This window comes from Notamacropus eugenii, chromosome 6, assembly GCF_028372415.1.
Source record: "Notamacropus eugenii isolate mMacEug1 chromosome 6, mMacEug1.pri_v2, whole genome shotgun sequence".
NCBI classification, from domain to species: Eukaryota; Metazoa; Chordata; class Mammalia; order Diprotodontia; family Macropodidae; genus Notamacropus; species Notamacropus eugenii.
This window is the reverse complement of record NC_092877.1, coordinates 39463258-39481937: the sequence shown is the minus strand read 5'-3', so window position 1 is coordinate 39481937 and position 18680 is coordinate 39463258. Positions and strand designations below refer to the sequence as shown.

At 39.8% G+C, this 18680-nt stretch overlaps 1 protein-coding gene across 28 annotated transcripts in view; it reads left to right on the top strand.

Moving 5' to 3' along the window:
* The window catches only part of SOX6 (SRY-box transcription factor 6), a 666349-nt gene that overhangs the window by 439678 nt on the left and 207991 nt on the right, over positions 1 to 18680 (top strand). For all 28 annotated transcript variants that reach the window (XM_072619576.1, XM_072619573.1, XM_072619595.1 and 25 more), the window contains 2 exons: positions 2972 to 3144; positions 6595 to 6663. In XM_072619576.1, the coding sequence (XP_072475677.1) occupies positions 2972 to 3144; positions 6595 to 6663 (242 nt within the window). The remainder of the gene's footprint in view (positions 1 to 2971; positions 3145 to 6594; positions 6664 to 18680) is intronic.

Below are 18680 nucleotides of genomic sequence, written 5' to 3'. Positions count from 1 at the left end.
ATAGGTGGTCAAGACAGTTTGTCTGAAGTGTGTGGCAGCTTCTCTGATACAGCAGAGTCACCTTTTAGTGGGCCATCCTTGTTTTTACTTTGGGCAGGATCCCATAAAGGAACAGTGCCATCAACAACAAAAAAAGGGCTTCTTCTTGATTTCTGTATTACCAGGCCCCTTCCTTGTCTTCTGGTGTTGCCTGTGAAGGAATGAAGAGGGAAAGAACAGCCACTGGGAGGCTAGTCACCCCCTCCCACCAAAAAAAAAAGACTATCTTTGTGGTTACTGACAGCTGGTGGCTTCTTTCTGAAAAGCTTTCAAATCATAGATCATTCCTTCATAATGAAACCTGTGTGGCTCGAGTACAGTGGGTTGAAATTCTTATCTTGTGCCACAGTGAAATGCTCTAATTTAGATTCACAAAAGGATTCTGTACCCTTTACTTAGGAGAGCTGGCAATTTACCCATAAAAGACTGTTCAGCACCATTAGTGCATGCTGTAAGTGTTCAGAGGTTTCATCCTTATTAAACACCATATCCTTATGCATAACCTTTTCAACCCTGAGGATGTTGGCGTCCTTTGAAGGATGACAAGTGAACAAAGGGGGGAGGGAGCCCCAAAGCAACATTGTTGCCTCCAAAAGAATGAACTTGGGAACTTCTGCTTGTCCTGTCTTCACCCCCTCCCCCCAATCCACTCCACCTCCCCTCTAGACTGTGATCTTGGGTTGAGTTTGTTCTCATTGGTGGCAGTTTTGAGTCCCTCCTTAGACTCATACAATGGACAAGGGAATGGACCCTGGTTCTTTATCCTTTATATGAGGGTTCCTGATCTCAGTGCCACATGGCTACAGGGGACACCCTTCGGGGTGAAGCTAAGAGCGTACAAAGACCCTTAAAAAACAAACAAGAAATCTGTACTATATATTGAGGACTTCTTGTCTTGGCCATTTTGGGGGTTGGTTTTATTTTATTGGTTTTGCAATATCTTTTTTCTGCACAATCTGAATTATAGGATCTGGAGAAAACCTTTGGAATCCTAGGGATCGAGTCTAATCTCTCCACTCATTTTATGGAGAAGGAAACTGAGACTCAGAGAGATAAATTACTGACCAAAGGAAGCACAAATAGTAGTAACAGAGATTGGGTCCCAACCTAGGTCTTTGATGCGGGCTCTTTCTACTATACCATTCTGGCTTGGGAGATTCTCCGAGCTGCAAGAAAGGTCAGCAGTCATCTAGCCTGACTAGAATCTCTTTGAAACTATTCACTTCAGAGGACTATCTGTCCTGTGCTTGAAGGTCCCACCTGATGGAGAGAAGCATCACTGAGGTAGCAGCTAGCAAGTTTTTGTGTCAATTGGAGAGAAAGTTGCTTCCCCAAAACTTTCCTCCACAGGTTCTCTTTCTGCCTTCAGATGCCAAGAAAAACAGATCTAATTCCTGTTTTACATGACTTTAGATGATCCTTTAGATGCCTGAAGGCAGCGACCATGATCCCCTAGAGTCTTCTTCGTACCAGATCTAACATTCTCTTGCTGCCTCTTGTTCCTTTAACTGGTCCTTATACAGAAGTGTTTTTAGTTATAGAAACAGCTGTATGAATAGAGTGCTGACCCTGCAGTCAGGATGACCTGAATTCAAGTGTGACCTCAGAAACTTACTAGCTGTGTCACTCTGGGCAGATCACTTAACCTCTATCTGCCTCAGTATCCTCAGCTATAAAATGGGCATCATAACAGCAACTATTTCCCAGAGTTTTGTGAGAATGAAAGGAAGCTGTATTTGTAAAGTGCTTAGCACAGTGCCTGGCATATGGTAGGTTCTTAATAAATGTTTCCTTCCTTCCCTCCCTCCCTTCTCTCCCTTCCCTCTCTCCTTCCCTCTCTCCCTCCCTTCCTCCCTTCCTCCCTTCCTTCCTTCCTTCCTTCCTTCCTTCCTTCCTTCCTTCCTTCCTTCCTTCCTTCCTTCCTTCCTTCCTTCCTTCCTTCCTTCCTTCCTTCCTTCCTTCCCTCTCTCCCTTCCTACCATATCCATTCCCTTCCCTTCCCTTCCCTCTCTCCCTTCCTTCCTTCTTTTCTTCCTTCCTTCCCCATCCCGAGTGCCCTCCTCTGGACATGCTCCAGTTTGTCCATGATCTTCTTCAGTTGTGGTACCCAAAACTGGACACAGCAAATTGAGTATAATCCTGCTTAAAGCCAGACTGACTCTCATCTCCCTCCTCCTGGATACTGTGTCTCTTAACATAGCCTGAAATCACACTAAGCTGGCTTGCCAGCCATACCTAATGCTGTCTTGTGTTGAACTTTCAGTCCACTGGAATCCCCAGGTCATTTTCACAATAACTGTTGTCTAGCCATGTCCCACATGTCTTGTATTTGAGCAATTAATTTGCTGCTCTTATTTGGGGGTCAGAAGATGCTATTCCCTTTTTGCTGTGTGTCATTAATTATTCTAGTGTGACAGTTCTTAACCTGGGGTCTGTGAACTTGCTTTTAAATTGTTAATGGTATTTCCATAGAGTTAATTTCCTTTGTAATCCTGTGCATTTTATTATATGCATTTAAAAGTAGGATTCTGAGAAGGTTTCCTCAAACTGCTTAAGGAGTCCATGACATAAAAAAGATTAAGAACCCCAGCTCTAGTGAGCAAAATACTTGCTCTCATGATTTGCTATTGCTCTGCCTTTATGAAGAAGGCCCGTATTCAGCCCCTGGAATTATCTCTGAGTAAATGCTACAGTAGAAAAAGGTCTGGCTCTGCAGTCAGAGGCCCTCCTTGAGTCTCAGTCTCTTTATCTGGAAAATGAAGAGTTAGATTTGATGACCCCTGGGATCCTTTCCACCTCTAGATTGATGTGTGGAAGAGCTGGTGATTGTAGACTCAGTTGGGTGTCTTAGGCTCAAAATGCCCTTGTGTATCTTGCCCACTTGCTTGTAAGAATGTTGCCAGACATGCCCAATCTCTTTTCTTCCCTTTAGGTACCCCTGAGAGTCTGGCAGAGAAAGAACGGCAGCTCTCCACCATGATCACCCAGCTGATCAGTTTACGGGAGCAGCTCCTGGCTGCACACGATGAACAGAAAAAGCTAGCGGCCTCCCAGATCGAGAAGCAGCGGCAGCAGATGGACCTAGCCCGCCAGCAGCAAGAGCAGGTGAGGCATGGTGACAGGATGCTGAGCTGCCTGTCCTGGCCTTGGATCCCCATACAAAGGACTGGGAGTCATGTGAAACAGCTTCAGAATTTTGGGGAAGATGTGGGGACAGTGACCTCCTTCAACTTTCATGTCCTTAGATTAGAACCTGTTGAGATGGTTTTTTTTTTGGGGGGGGGGGTCATTTGTGGCCAAAGGAGAAAGTAGCTATAATATGCCTTATTCTAGATTAATAGGACCAGTGCACTAGATTAACATGTCAGGGAGTCATTCACTTAAGGATAGTTCTCCCTGTGGCTATTTGATACACTTGACTTTATTAGCACAGGTGAATTTTTCAAGCCAAGTTCCCATACTTTTGTCCAAGATTGTAAAGATTTACTTTCGTAAGGACCCATGAACTTGAACTGTGGAGTTCAGCTTAGGCGCTTCTGGTTTTAAAAACTGTCTGTAAACTATTCAAAAGGAAACAAGATGAATAATAAAGTTTAAACTATATAATTTTAAAGGTAGTCACTCTCTCAAATGCTCTATACGTCTCATTAGAGTGCAGTAATCTTAACAACAATGATTCCATGGAGCAGTCCTGTAGGCATTAGATCAGACAGACCCAAATTAATGTGCAGTTTTTAGGAATCTGACATTATTACTGGAATTATCTTTTCAGTTAAATGTATTTTATAGGGGTATATAGAGCAATATATGCTCTGTTGATTTTAATGAGTTGTGACGTCTGGTATTTTATGTGCTTGAATATTTGCCCACATGTAGGAATATGGACTCAGCCCCTAATGGAAAATAACATAAAGGAAGACTGTAAAAAATCAGAAGTTAGAATGTCATTTAGCCATCCAGAGATGACACAGTAATTAACTATTGACACTTGTGAATAAGCTAGCACAAATTAATCTTGACACATTTGCAGACGAGTGATATCTTACAGTGAACACTTTGTAATTATATTTCAAAATGAAAATTAAATGACACTTAAAACTAGGTTGTCATGCCCAATGAAGCGAGCATGTATCTCAGCCGATTGGCAAATAAAATTCAGAATTTGAGCCACATGGTGCTTATGTCCCATACTTCACTGTGTCAAGCCTATACATCCAGAGTGGATGATGGTAATTGCGCTGTGGTGTTTGGGATGCATTTCTATGCATCACTTTATCACTTAGGAGGTACCATCAATATTAGATGCCTGGTGGTGTTTCACTGGTTTCCAAGCAGGAAATAAATATTCAGAGGCCCTATCATCAAACCAAGAGCTGCAGTGTGAGCTGTGCTTCAGTGATTTGGACTGTGTCAAAGAGAGCTGGCTGTGTCCATGGGCTAGAGTGGAATTCTTTCATTTCCCTTCTCTCACTCCCACTGAGTTACCCTGGCCCCAGCTCCATCTGAGAACTTGCCACTGACTGAAGCAACACTTTGGTCTTGGGCAAAGTCTGTCTGCCAGCCATCTCACTGGGAAGGTGATTGGCCTGGGGAATTGACTTCCTTCTTCTTGGGAGGCCTGGAGAGTACAGCCCAAGACCTTCCATCTCCTAGATCCACGATGTCCTTAGAATATGGGCACAACCACTTTCTGTTTTAGGGCTAAGAAATAGGAAGACAAGTTACTTGTTCTTTCCTGAAGAGTACCTTTAAGGCCAGGGGACACTTTGGCCCTTCTCCCTCCTCTGTCCATGGTTCTTTGCTGCAGTCTGATCTAGAAGCCAGCTTCCTCTCTCCACCACATTGCCTTCAAGATTTAAAGCTCTGACAATTCAATATTTGAGCTAATGTGCAGCCTGCTATCTGGCCTGTGTTTTGTGGTAAGCACCATTATCCCAGCGAAGTTGTTTGGTCCCCCCTAAGGAGAGCATCCAGCCGGAGATAGACTATTTGAAGTGCTTAATCCTTCCTTCTGTACACCAGAAGATGTTTTCAGGCATAGAATCCAATTTTCTAAACAGGAAAAAGAATGGTGTGTCTGTTTGGGAATCCCTATATGGATGATCAAACTGACTTTCTCCCCTTAGGAGGGCATGAGTGACTCTGTAAGCACAAACCTGAGAAATCTTTTACCTGGAAGTTTAGGCCTTTAGGTAGCTCTCTTCATAAGCAATGGGGAAAAAAAAAGCTAAGTAACGTTTATCTATATGCATGTACGTATATGTGTATTCATATATACATATATAAATATATATATGCCCATGCATGTATACATAAATACACCTACAGTGGTACTGTGAATAGCGTATTGGCCTTCATTTCAGGAAGATCCAGGTTCACATCCTACTCTTGATCCTAGCCTAGCTCTCTGATGCTAGACAAATTAACCAACTTCTCAATTCACTAGGCAGTTCTTTTAGATTATACCTTGCAGGCTCTCTTTATTTGGTAGATGGAGTTTCCTTATTAGGATTTGCTTCTCTCTCTCTCTCATCTATCTCTATATCAAATATATCTCTGTATCCAAGCAGCTAGGTGGCACAGTGGCTAAAGCTCTGGACCCGGAGTCAGGAAGACCTGAGTTCCAATGTAGCCTCAGACACTATCTAGCTGTGTGAACAAATCACAACAAAAAACTGCCTTAGTTTCCTCATCTGTAAACTGTTTGAAGTGTCATAAGAATAGCCCTGCTTCCCAGGGTTGTTGTGAGGATAAAATGAGGTCATAACCTGTAAAAATTCCTTGCAAACCCTGAAGCTCTATATAAAAGCTAATGATTGTTATTCATGTTATTATTTTACTTAAACCTATAAGAATGAATAAATGCAGCATTAACAAGCACTCATATGTCCAAAGCATTGTGCTAAGTGTTGGGGAGAAAAATAGAGAAAAAACCAGTCGTAGTTCTCAGTGATCTTATACTGGAATGTAACTATATTCTGCCTATATGTAGGTGTTGGAGAAGGGTTCTTTGGGGACTCCTATAGCAACTTTTGCTTGATTTTCAGTTCTTCTGAAGATTGTGTCTGATAGATGCTGAAAAAGACAAAACTCTGCCTCTAACTCCCATTTTGAGTCTGGAGAGACTTTGTAGCAAAGCCACTCATTTTCCTAACTCTTAGTTCCAATTCCTGCTTTCTCAGCCCAAATTAATGTCATTAGAAAAGTATAGCGGGAGTTTTGCAGTTTTACAATCTCCTCTCTGAGGGCCTGAAATTGAAATTCTGGACCTTTCAAGACGACAGGTGTGGGTCTGGATGATATGATGCGTCTGCAAAACCCCCCTGAAGCAGTGGTGCTCATCTGCCCATAGCGATTTAGGAGCCAGCAGAGAGATGGCACCAGGTTGGGATTTGTCCTTTGCTCCACCTTTCCTGGGCTGCTTCACTCACTTTCTAGTAGCCCTTGCCCACAGAGGTGCAATAAAATATCGTTCAGATGCCAGGAGACATACCTGAAGTGATGCTTGGGGTTTAAACACTTCGTTGTAACTTAATGAAACTTTCTTTCTGACAGATTGCGAGGCAGCAGCAGCAACTTTTGCAACAGCAGCACAAAATCAATCTCCTGCAGCAGCAAATTCAGGTCAGTGTGTTTTATGACTCTCATCTGATTGCACTTCCGTGCTTGCCCTCCTGAAGATGGAGTTTCCCAGGTTGCAGAGATGCTCCTCTCCTGCAAGGAGCAGCCACAAGAGTTGCACTTATCCAAAGTCAGCCTGCATGACTTTTCAAGTGACTCTAGGCAATGTTGGACCCAGTAGTCATCTAACAGCACTTGTGAATTTTTTAATGACGTTCTGGGCTCCTCTGAGAAGTCGGTGGAACAGACCTTGGTACTTTTCCTCCCATCATTTGTCTGGCATGATGTTATGCCAATTTACCCACTTCACAAGTGTTAATATGGGACAGTTAGATAACTAGCTGTTTGAAAAAGGACCTGGTTTGGTTTTTTGTTTTGTCTTTGCTTTTTAACATATATATATATATATATATATCTTTGAGGAATTTTCTGTAGCACAAGGCAGCCCACTCAGTTGTTGGATAACTCTAATCCCCAAAACTGTGTCCCTGTGACTTCCTGTGGAGTCACAAAGAATGAGTCCAACCCTTCTACCTACCACCTCACAGCTCTTGATTTGAGGGAAGACAAGGAATACATGCCTTTTAAGTGTTCCCTAGGTTAGGAGTTCTCTGTTCCTTTAGCTGATCCTTATAAAGCATGCCTGTTCAGACCCCTAAGCATCCTAATCCTTATCCTTTGAATGTACTCAGCTTTATCAATAGTCCTCTTAAAATGTGGCATTTAGAACTCAACACAAAATGGTGTATCAGGGCAGTGCATTATAGTTATTGGCATATCAGATGAACTCCTCTATCCAGTCGTTGTTCAGCATTTCAGCCAAATGTTTCCTTGGTCTTGATCTTTTATTCCATACTTACAAATACTATTAGCCTAGATGCAGGATATTTAAATGTGAAAGAATTGTATTTCATGTTGGGATCTTATCTGTCTGTCTTTACAATTAAATTTTCTCATCATTTTGGTAGTGACCATCTCATGACTCCTACTGAGCTTGTTAAACACTGTTCAGGCATTCTCTTACAGTAGCCTTATTCGAACTTTCAGTGTCTTTCCTATGGTGGAGGTCAGGATTTTTAACCTTTCACTTTCTGCATTTTCCTCTCTGGATCCCTTCTTTAGCACACAGAAAGTGTTAAATGCTTCAGTCACTGTTTACTCTTTAGGACCCTCCTATTTGCCAAGTAGAAATGGGAATGTCTTGGAGATAGTTGCATTTTGGTTGGTTTCTTACTCTTGCTCCTTGGCTGCTGCCCTTGCTGGTTTATTACTCCCAGATTTCCAATATTTTACTCCTCATCCCAGCATTATGTTACTTGGACTTCAACTGGCCTTCTTAATTAATGTTTGTAAATGGCTCTGAGGACCTCAGATGAAAGGAACCAAGTCCAAGGCATTATTTATGAACTATTATTAGTATTTATTACCTGCATATAATTGTATAGTTATTAGTCTGTGACATGAAATGGATCTTTTTTTCATGAAACTGTTAAGCTTAGTCTTGCAGTAGAACTTCCTAATAACTATTCAGTTTAAAAAGGAGGAAGAAATCTTTTTTTCTTTGCTTTCTAGTAAAAAAACCAAACATTTTCCTTAAAATTATGAACTTTATCAGAATTTAAGAGAAAAATGAAATAAATCAATCTGAACTCCTCATTAGGGGCTGCTTCTTAATTATGGAAAGTCGTAGCTTTTTCCATTGGTTTGTTACAGTGCTTCTAAGGTTGATCTAAAATTCACCACATATTTTTATGAAGCACCAAGATCCTATGCTTATTTTCTTAACTGTTAAGTCATTCTACTGACATGCTTGGAGAACGTCCACAGCGGTCTATCCCATTTCCCATTGAGGATGGTCATAGTGCTATAGACCTAGTCATTTTAGCAATGTCAGACTGTTTTTAACAGCAACTTTTGCTCAGTGCAGCCAGAGAAAATAAAGGACCTCATATCTGTAGTTCTTTATGTCTTCAATAGCTCCTCATCTCTTTTTAGCATTTATCTTATCACTGTGAGACCATGCAAGGAATTTTTCAAATATGGAAAACACCCACTATTTACACAGAATTTATCAATCTCTCAAACAGTAACAGAGCAGGTATTTATTGTATCAAACGATTTTATTTATGCTCTCTCAGTGACTAGAAGGCTCATACTTTTTAACATATACATTTTTTAACCAACCACCAAATACAGATAAGAAATGTTAGTTGTGCTAATTTTAACATAAATATCCCATTTATGCCCACATTTAACATAAAATATCCCATTTATGCCCATAGTACCAGCAGGAAACCTTTAGGATGGGTTACTTTAGAGATTAATTTCATTCAGAAGAAAAAATAACCCTCTCCTTGATTTGAAATCACCCAACCTGGGTTCAAAGACCCAGCTCTGCTACTTACTCTTCGTGGCTGAATGAGTCATTTGCCTCATTTTTTTCCTCTAAAACATGAGAGAATTTGACTAAATAAGAGGTTCTTAACTTTTTTGTTCCATGTGGCAGTCCAGTGAAGCTTATGGACACCTCAGAATAATGTTTTGAAATGTGTGAAACAAAGTACATTGGATTACAAAAGAAACCAATCATGTTGAAATATATTTATTAAAAATAATTTTTAAAAGTTCACAGACAACAGGTTAAGAACCCCTGGTCTGTATCATCTCTAGTGTCCCTCTAAACTCTAGATTCCTCACCCTCCCAAAGCAGATGGTTTTAGGGAAGGTCTGGGGATAATGGATCCTAAGTCCTTGTACCTATAATCCACCCTGGGAGTTATAAACGTGAGGAATGTTACAAGACTGCATGTCCCAGTAGTGTCAAGGGTTTGGACTCAGGAAGACTCTATTTCTTTTTGCTACTCTCTTCTGAACTGGCGTTGATTCTTTGGATTTTGCATACTTCTGTGTAGAGAAAGGGAAATGACCCAAAATTTTCACAATAACTATGCAAGAACTGTGAGGAGACTTTTGAGGGCTGGGATAGAGGGAATGAGACAAGTGAAAACTTGAACTACTTCTAGATCTTGCAGGCCAGATAGTCTTCCTAGAGATAGAAAGGCATAAGTATAATAGAAGTGTTTCAGTCACCAAAATCTTCTGTATGCAGATAAAAGGCAATATCTTTTTTTCTTCCTCTTCATCTTGAATGTAATTTTTTGCTATGTAAATAGCTGAAAATTTCAAATATAATTTCTAAGATTATGAGGATCCCTATAAAAATAATAGTTTGAATGACTTTTTAAGTTGTCAAATCAATAAATCAATGCATTTATTAAGTACTTACTATGTTCCACAAACTATGTATACACACACACACACACACACACACACATAATTGGAGATTAAGGAGGACTGAAAAAGGCTTCTTTGAGGTGACATTTTAGCTGGGACTTGAAGGAAGTAAGGAAGCTATGAGGAGGGAGAGAATTCTAGGTATGGGGAACAATTAGCAAAAATTCTCAGAGTGGGGGTGAGGTAGGGAAGGCAGGTGTCACTGGATTGAAGAATACATGAAGGCAAATGCTCCAAAGAGGGAATCAAGGATAGAGAAGAACCCCGAATTCATGTCATGTAAGGATAAGTCAAAAGAACTGGGTATGATGTTCAGCCTGGAGAAGACCTAAGGGGAGGAGGAGAGGTAGGGATGGCATTTAAATTGCTGTCACATGGATGATAGGTTGGTCTTTCTCATGCTGGCTCCAGAAGGCAAAACTCAGAACTGTGTGGAGAAGCAGTCAATTTTAGGCCTGATTTTAGGTAAAAACAATTTCTAACAGCTATCTCAAAGTGGTGGCAGACTCCTTCACCACTGGAGATCTTGAAAGGTTCTTATTCTTGTATGAATTGAACTGAAGTTCCTTTCGATTCTGATATTCTGTGATCCTATGAAACTTTGGGAGAATTCCTAGCAAGATAGCATCCTGTAATAGGGAAAAAACCAGCAATTACAGGCAACCAGTCACTTGTCTGAGAATCAGAATCTTCGTTGAAATTCTGTCTCTGACCCTTAATAGCTATGTGACCTTGGGCAACAGATTGAATCTCTATGAACCTCTTTACTCATACAAAAAAATGGAGGTAATGCTTTCACAACAGATAATATATGTTTGTACAAACACACACATATATATGATGTATATGTAAATATGTACATATGCACCTATACACATAGCATGTGCATATGTGTGTATATGTACACACATACATATATATATCCCTCACATACGTATACATATTTATTCATTTATTTATTTTGTATCTATCCATCCATAGGGATATAGATTGTTAGGCAGGTATTTTGATAGGTTCCTTTTTTTTGTTTTTAAAGAAATAGTGACTGTCCCAGAATACATGATAGAGATTTAGTAACTTTTTCTTAAGAAGTCTGAAAAATATTAGAAAGATATTTTTCTCCTCTTTGGTTTCGTTGCAGAAAGTCTTCCCATCAGCATCAAGCCTATGTATAAGAAAACCAATAACATTCATGAACTGTAGACCCTACCATTTGGGAATGTGGTCTGTCATCTTTTGGTTTCATGACATGGGTAATTGCTGGACTAATTGCATCTGGATTCCCCCCTCTCCTCCTCCCTTGTTGCCTTATCACACAGTGTCCTTGCTTTTCTTTTGACGAGTCATGTTTATTAGGGTAATTTTAACTAGTAAACAAAATACATTTTTAATCTGTAAGAGAGTTGGAAATAGATCAAAGATATTTACAGTACTTTAATCAACAGTATTAAACATGGAAAGATACTATGAGAAATGGAAGAATTTTTTCTTCTGAATCTTTTTCTTCTGAATTCACAGACCTGCTTGTTTATCAGACTTTATATGGTCAATCCTTGGCCTGTGGAGCTTGCAGGGATGGTCTTGATGGACAGAATATGCCAGAACACGTCAAAAGAAACTCAGTCATTACAAGAGTTCAGGTCATTAAAATATTGCTGTGAGAAACTCACACGTTCCAGATATGAATGGTGCCATCCAGTGATTTATGTGCTCTTAGAACCCACTTTTAGCTTTTCTCAAGTGGCTTGTTTTTGCAATGCTATGGAAGCAGTGTCCATTAGACACTTTGCTCACTTTGCTCCACATTTCTCAGTGAACAACATCCCCATGTAGATAGAGTAATCTGGTTGTGGGTCCTGCCAGAACTTTTATCTCCCTCAGGTCAATACCAATAAGTGGAAATGCTTCTTTGTAAAAATAGTGATGCAGTATCATCTACTTTTATTTTTAATTTTTCTTCTACGTGACTAGTGCCCAGTGAAGTTTATATGATGGAAGGCAAAGAATATCATGCATCTTCTCTTGGAAGGAAATTGAGATGCTTGATCCCCAGTCCTCTTAGATTCAGAGGTTTTGTAGCAAGAGATAAAATTTGTAACCCATAGAGAGATAAAGTGACTTTCCTAAGTTCATACAGGTAGTAAGCAGTTAGTAGAAGTTTCCTTATTTCATGGATGCAATTCAGCACTTTTGAAAAGTTTGCCCTTTCAGTGTTATATTCTTTGGTGTGGGTATATTTTTGAGTATTCTGAAAACACAGCATAGTATGCCTAACAGAATTTTTGAATGGATAGATGAATGAATGTGATCATAGAGTCTAGTTTCAGACTTGATACTAATGCACTGTGTAATCTAGGACAAGTGACTTCCCCTTTCAGCTTCAGTTTCCTTACCTATAAAATCAGAGCATTGAAATAGACCTTCTATTCTGTCTTCCAGCTCAAAGTTCCATGATTCTATTCTACAATTACATTCTTCCTTTAAAAATACTGAATATAGAGGTGTTTACCATCATCCTTCAGTTCCAATAAAGACCTTCAACTATGATTTGTTTGTTAATATTTTACTGATGCCTTTTTATATCAATATTTCCTCTTAATCACCCTCTACCTCCACCATTGACCCTTTTTTGTAACAAATAAAAACATTTAAGCAAATCAATAGTAGCAGTTGACATTTAGTTCATTAATCACTTTGTGTATAGTATCTCATTTTGATCTAAATAGACACAGGAACTGTATCTCCCAGTGTATACATCCCATATCTACACACAGACACACAGACACACACACACAGAGTCTACTGAGAGATGGGAGATCTGTTTTAGATATTTTTACTTTTTTTCAGACAGTATTTGCACTTTGTTTTTAATTTCTGCTGTGAATCTCTCTCTCTGTCTCTCTCTCTGAAGGATCTATGCCATTTTGGATTTGTGGATTTCGTTTCAACTGTGTAATTTGACATCCACAAACTCATGTTCTCATTTTTGTCTTTCCTGAGACAATGCTGGATGTGATTGTGTCATTATTGAAGAGGTGACTTTCTTTTGTTTCAACTGATACATTGAAGTCATTTAGAATTGAGCTTTAGATTTTAAGAAGGTAAACCCTTCTTCTTCAGCAGGATTCCCTATTTACAATTCAGGTAGCTGGTTAGCTGAATAAGGGCTCTCTCCTTATGTGAAGTACATGTCTAAAGATCAGGAATAATTACATTCCACATTAGCCTTCATGGCCCAGATGACCTGGTTAATTAATTTTTTGCTAGGATAATAATAGCAGGGATATATTTAAAGATATGTTTCATCATTAAGTATCTAATTGACCTCCAATTTTAAGAGCTGGACCTTTCATTTATTGCCTTTTGGGAATGTTAGACCAGCTAGTAGGAAAACTGGGAGAAGAGGCAGCCCTGAACCAGGCTTCAGAGGAAGTCCCACTCCGTCTGTCTTAGCTGTATCTCTTGTTTGTAAATTGTATTTAGCATTGACAAGCAAAAAGCAATTATGTTGCTACTGTTTTGGCTCCAGGGAATTGTCCCTTTTTTGTGTGTTATTGATCATGAAACTGATCCCCTTCCAGTAGGCTCAGAGCAGGACCAAATAAACCCATTGAAAGCAACAGGATCTGTCTATTGGCACCGGGCATAGATCTGATCCTCCCTTGAAATGAAGCGAGGGTTATAAACAAAGCTTAGAAGTCTAGGAATAGCCCCCAGCTTCAGCAAACCCTTAAAATATTTTGTAATTGTATCTTCAATCATGAATTAGCCAGGAAAAACAGACCCTCTCTCCCATGTCTGTTTCGCCGCTCTCTGCTGTTTCTAATTGCCCCACAGGCATGCTGTTGTGATCTTCTTTGGAAGTTTCAAACCAGGATAAAAATGCAAATCTAATTATTTCTTTTATGTAATCTAATTAACTTTGTAAGTAATGATAGATGCACGAGAGCCTGCCTCAAACATTTTAATAACCAAGTTTCTGGATTATAAAGACTAGGTGAAGCTGCTGAGAGCAGCAGTGGTTGAAAATAGCAATTGTGGCCATGATTTCTTTTCTCGTGGCCTTCTCCCTGTTATAAACACTAGCATGCTTATGGAGATGTAAGTCAGTCAACTTAGAAATGGAGCGAAGTTGTTAGTTGACAGCTTGACTCCATGAGCCGGTGGTGTAGTGTTAATAGTCAGCTGCCATTTTCTGAAACCTTAGAGCAGGGATCGTCTTCCAGCTGATGGTGATCTCCAAGTCCATTGCCATTGCCACGCCCCCTCCCTTTAGTTTGTGGGGAGTCCTATGGAAAGCATAGATGGTAAGCTGCCCTCCCCTCTTTCTGTCATCCATTCTGTCTTGCATCCTCATAGCCCCTCCAGTAGACCTAGCATTCTTAACAAAATAAACCCAACACATATAGAGTATAGAGTGAATCTAATTTATTTTTCACAAGTCTGTGAAGTAGGTGATAAAAGTTTCATGCCCTCTTCTCCCCACTCCCTTCCACCCGATTTTATAGATGAGGAAATCGAGGTTCAGAGAAATTAAGAGTTGTCCAAGTTCACATAGGTAGTGTCAGAGTAAGGATTCAGATCAGGGTTTCTGACCGCAAGTCAGCATCCCAAGGAAATTCAAAATTGATCATCATCAGGAAAAAAGACTTGGGATACCCTCTTGCGATCCTTGAAAATGGAAGCAGGCCTAAACTCCATAGAAGAAGTATGGTTTCTGTGCCAAGAGACCTGGGTTCCAAGTATCCTTTGAGCATTTGTTAACTGTTTGACCTTGGGCAAGTCACCTAACCTCTCTGAGTTTCAGCTGACTCTTTCTATGGTGGGAAGGCAGAAAGCTTAACTGTAAGTTTGAGGTCCCTTCTAAGATCTACATTTCTATATGTGGATGTTCAGTTTCACCTTCAGAACCATTGTCACTTGTGTAATGCAATCAAAAGAAAAGGGGGTCATATCAGCAAAATGTAGCAAGAAGGAAAACATTTGGCATTCTCTTTTTCTGACCATTGAAGGCCAAATGATTCACCAACATTCATCTGGTATGTGAATCTTGCAGCAATTTAAGCATTTCATTAGTTTTTTTTTTTTTTAATGATAATCTCCTCCTTTGTGGAGACTGGCAGTCCTCACCATCTCTTTGCTGTATGACCTTCTAGCCTAAGAGGAGAAAGGTGAGAGGGGAGTTTTTCAGGCCTACATTCCCTGCTGGGCAGTGCCACAGATCTTGAATCATTTTCTCACCTAATTACTTTGGCATATAATTTAAATTAAAAATATTGAGTAGTTGAAATGTATTTTATACCTATGTTGTGTGTCTGTTTTTTGAAGCTAGCATATCTCAAGATAGACTGTGAATGAAGCAAATGTTAATAAAATGTTAGTATTTAAGCCACTTGGTTTATGTTTATATTCAGGTTTAGAGGCAAGACTGGAATGTGATGATATCAGAGGTCAAAGCCGGTGCCTTGGGAATAGATATTTGGAAGAAAAATGAAACCCCATCTTGAAAAAAGGGCAAAAACACCTAGAAAATAACATTTTTTCATCTCCTTTGATTTCTTTCAATATTAGACTATATGTTGCAGTTTTCATTAATTTTAATGCAAAAGTTAAACACCTTTTTCTCCTTTTCCTTTCCATTCTTGGAGGGCAAAAAGCTTCACTTTTTAGATCGACTATGGCACACATTTCTGTGGTGCTTTAAGCACTTTTTTTCACAAGATCCCTCTCTCCCCCTCCCCAGGAAGGTAATAATAGCAGCTAGCATTAGGAGAGTGCCTTAAGGTTTGCAAAGCACTTTATGTGTTCTCTCATTGAAGACGCAAGCATCATTTTCTCCAGTCTATAGATGAGGGGTTAGTGCAACTCATTTGTACATTGGTTTTTTGTCCTTCCTTCTCAAAGAGGAATCAGGAAGGTGATGTCATGACTTGCAAGTTAATTGGATTGAAATGAGGCAGGGCTGTGCAAAGTCACCACCTTAATTCTCTCCTCAGGAGCCATCTGGGTCCAGTGACAAAATATAGATCAGGAAGACTACAGATGAGGGCATCTAGGTGGCACTGTGGTTAGAGCACTCATGAGTTTGAATCCCACCCCAGCCACTTTCTAGCTTTATTAGCCTGGGTAAGTCACTTAACCCTGTTCGTCTCAGTTTCTCTTCTGTAAAATGTATTGGAGAAGGAAATGGCAAACCACTCAAGCATCTTTGCCAAGAAAGCCCCACTTGGCGTCATGAAGAGTTGAACACCACTGAAATGACCTAACAATAACAACAGATGAGGAAACTGAGGCTCAGGTAAAGCGACCAGTAAGCGTCAGAACTAATTTGTGTGGAGAATATTTAAAAGCAAAATGCTTTGAATACGGAGAGTGTAAATAGCAATGTTCTTAATTTTATTAATAGCCCTTCTGTGTCTTCCTTTAGTAACTGTTATAGTTTTCATGATTACAGTTCAAATTATCAAGTATTTCTTAAGCACCTACTGTGTGGAGATAAAAATGAACAACCAAAGTCCTTGTACTCATGGAGCTCATCTTCTGAAACAGCAGGAGTAAACACCAAGTAAACACAAAGTAACCTGGGGGGAATGGAAACTGTCCAGTGGTTACCTTTGGCTGGAATGTAGAGTAATTGAGGGGGAGGAATGTGAAATCAGGCTACAAGATAGATTACAGCTCCGCTGGGAAGGTCTTTCAATGTCCCACAAGTTTGTCTTCTATTTTGGAAGCAAAAAGGAACACATAAACTTCCTGAACCAGAAATGGCAAGGTTAGACACGTGTGTGTGTGTGTGTGTGTGTGTGTGTATGCGTGTGTGATGGTGACATTTCCATCCCTTTTCTCCCCATACAAAGGGAAGACTATATCCTAAGGTGTGAAAATGGTACGTGTGTGTGTCTAAATACATGATAATATTCTTCCACTGAGTTGAACAATAGGGAGGTTATTCAGGACTGTAGGGCTGTGTGTGTGTGTGTGTGTGTGTGTGTGTACTACGCACATGCATATGTAAGGATGTTGTTTCTTTAAAATTTTTATGAAACATAACCCAAGGCTTTTTCTTTTCTTTTTTTCCCTCTCTGATGACTATCTTCTCTTGCCAAATACCACTTTTGTCAGTCGTGGCTTAGAGGGTATAGCGGTTCATCACCTGAATGAAGGAAGTTTTGGTCTGTACCTGGATGGAGCTATTTCTGTAGGTAATGAGTGATATTTCTATCTGAATATTTAGAGTTAAAGTTGATCACCGAAATAGGGCTTGCTGTTTAGACAAAGTATTACCTGTGAAATTACCTTATCTCACTCTCTTCGTCCCTTCCTCCACCTCGAGCCTCAGGGTACTTGGGGATCCAGCTAAACTATGTTACTTGAGAAACAATGTGGCATAATAGAATTCTAGACTTTGAGTTAGGGAGACCTGAATTCAAGTCCTACTTCTAAAGTTGCTACTACTCCTGCTGCTGCTATTGTTAACTACAACTGCTACTAGCTAGCATTTATAGAGCGCTTAAAGGTTTGCAGCGCATTGTACACACACTATTTTATTGAATATTTGCTAGCTATATGACCATGGGCAAGTCACAATCCATCTGAGCCTCAGTTTTCTGCTCTATGAAATAGGACTAATTATAAGAACTATTATAAGAATCATAGGGCTATTAGCAAACTTAAATAAACTAATAAGCTAAGCACTTTGTAAATCTTTAAGGGTTCTATAAATGCTAGGTATTGTGTCATATCCCATTATTATCAAACCCCCTCTTACCACCCAATACTCCACTGTTGCTGAGATTTTGCTTGTAATCTTCCTGATTCTTGGAATGCCCTCTCTCCCACTTAGTGTGAAATTTTACCCCTCCTTTAAAATACAGCTTAAATGTCGCTTTCTGTATAAATCCTTTCCTGACCCATCCCTTCGGACCCCAAATACACCTTGGTTTGCCCTTCCCTGGCACACTTCCTGTATGTTGCTTTGATGTCCTCATACGTATCTATGTGTCATATTGTTCTGTGAGACTGTAAGCTCTGTGATGCCAGGTATCATGTCCCACCTCGACTTTGTATCTATCAGCACACGGTGGCTACTTAATCAGTGTTAGTGGAAGGGAAACAGTTGTTGAATATGGAAAGGGTCCTTTCCAATTTGTTTTCTAGCTTCTTAGTTCCAATGAAATGATGTGCTGTAGCTGGCTCCAAAGCAGCTCCAAGTGGGAAAGACCCCCCTTGTTAAAACAAAGTTGTACCTATAAATTTTAGAGATGCCATATCCTGTAAGTTGGGCACTCACACAGCTTGTATAAATTATGTCTATCCTCAGAATTTAAGAAGTTAAACAGTATGCATACCCTACTTGAGGGATGGGAAATAAAAATTGATATACTGTGTGACACACGATATAACCCAGTGAAATATCTTTTAAATTCTGAAGGGATGCATTGACGTAACCATATTTAATTCATACCCAGTTACTCCCGTCCCCACCATGTTAATAATGTTGGATTGGTTTTTTTCCCCCCACCCCATTTAAAATAAAAGAAAAATAAATGATGCAAATGGTCCATAGTGCTTCATTGTGAGACACTGAATTCAATGTATTCACCACTCAATCCATTAAAGTTGTAACACCAAACAATAAAAGCCCAGAAATTCACAGTTCAGAGGCAAGTGTGAAATCCATCCTCAGTCAGGTCACAGCCATAGCATTTCTTACATTGACAACGTTG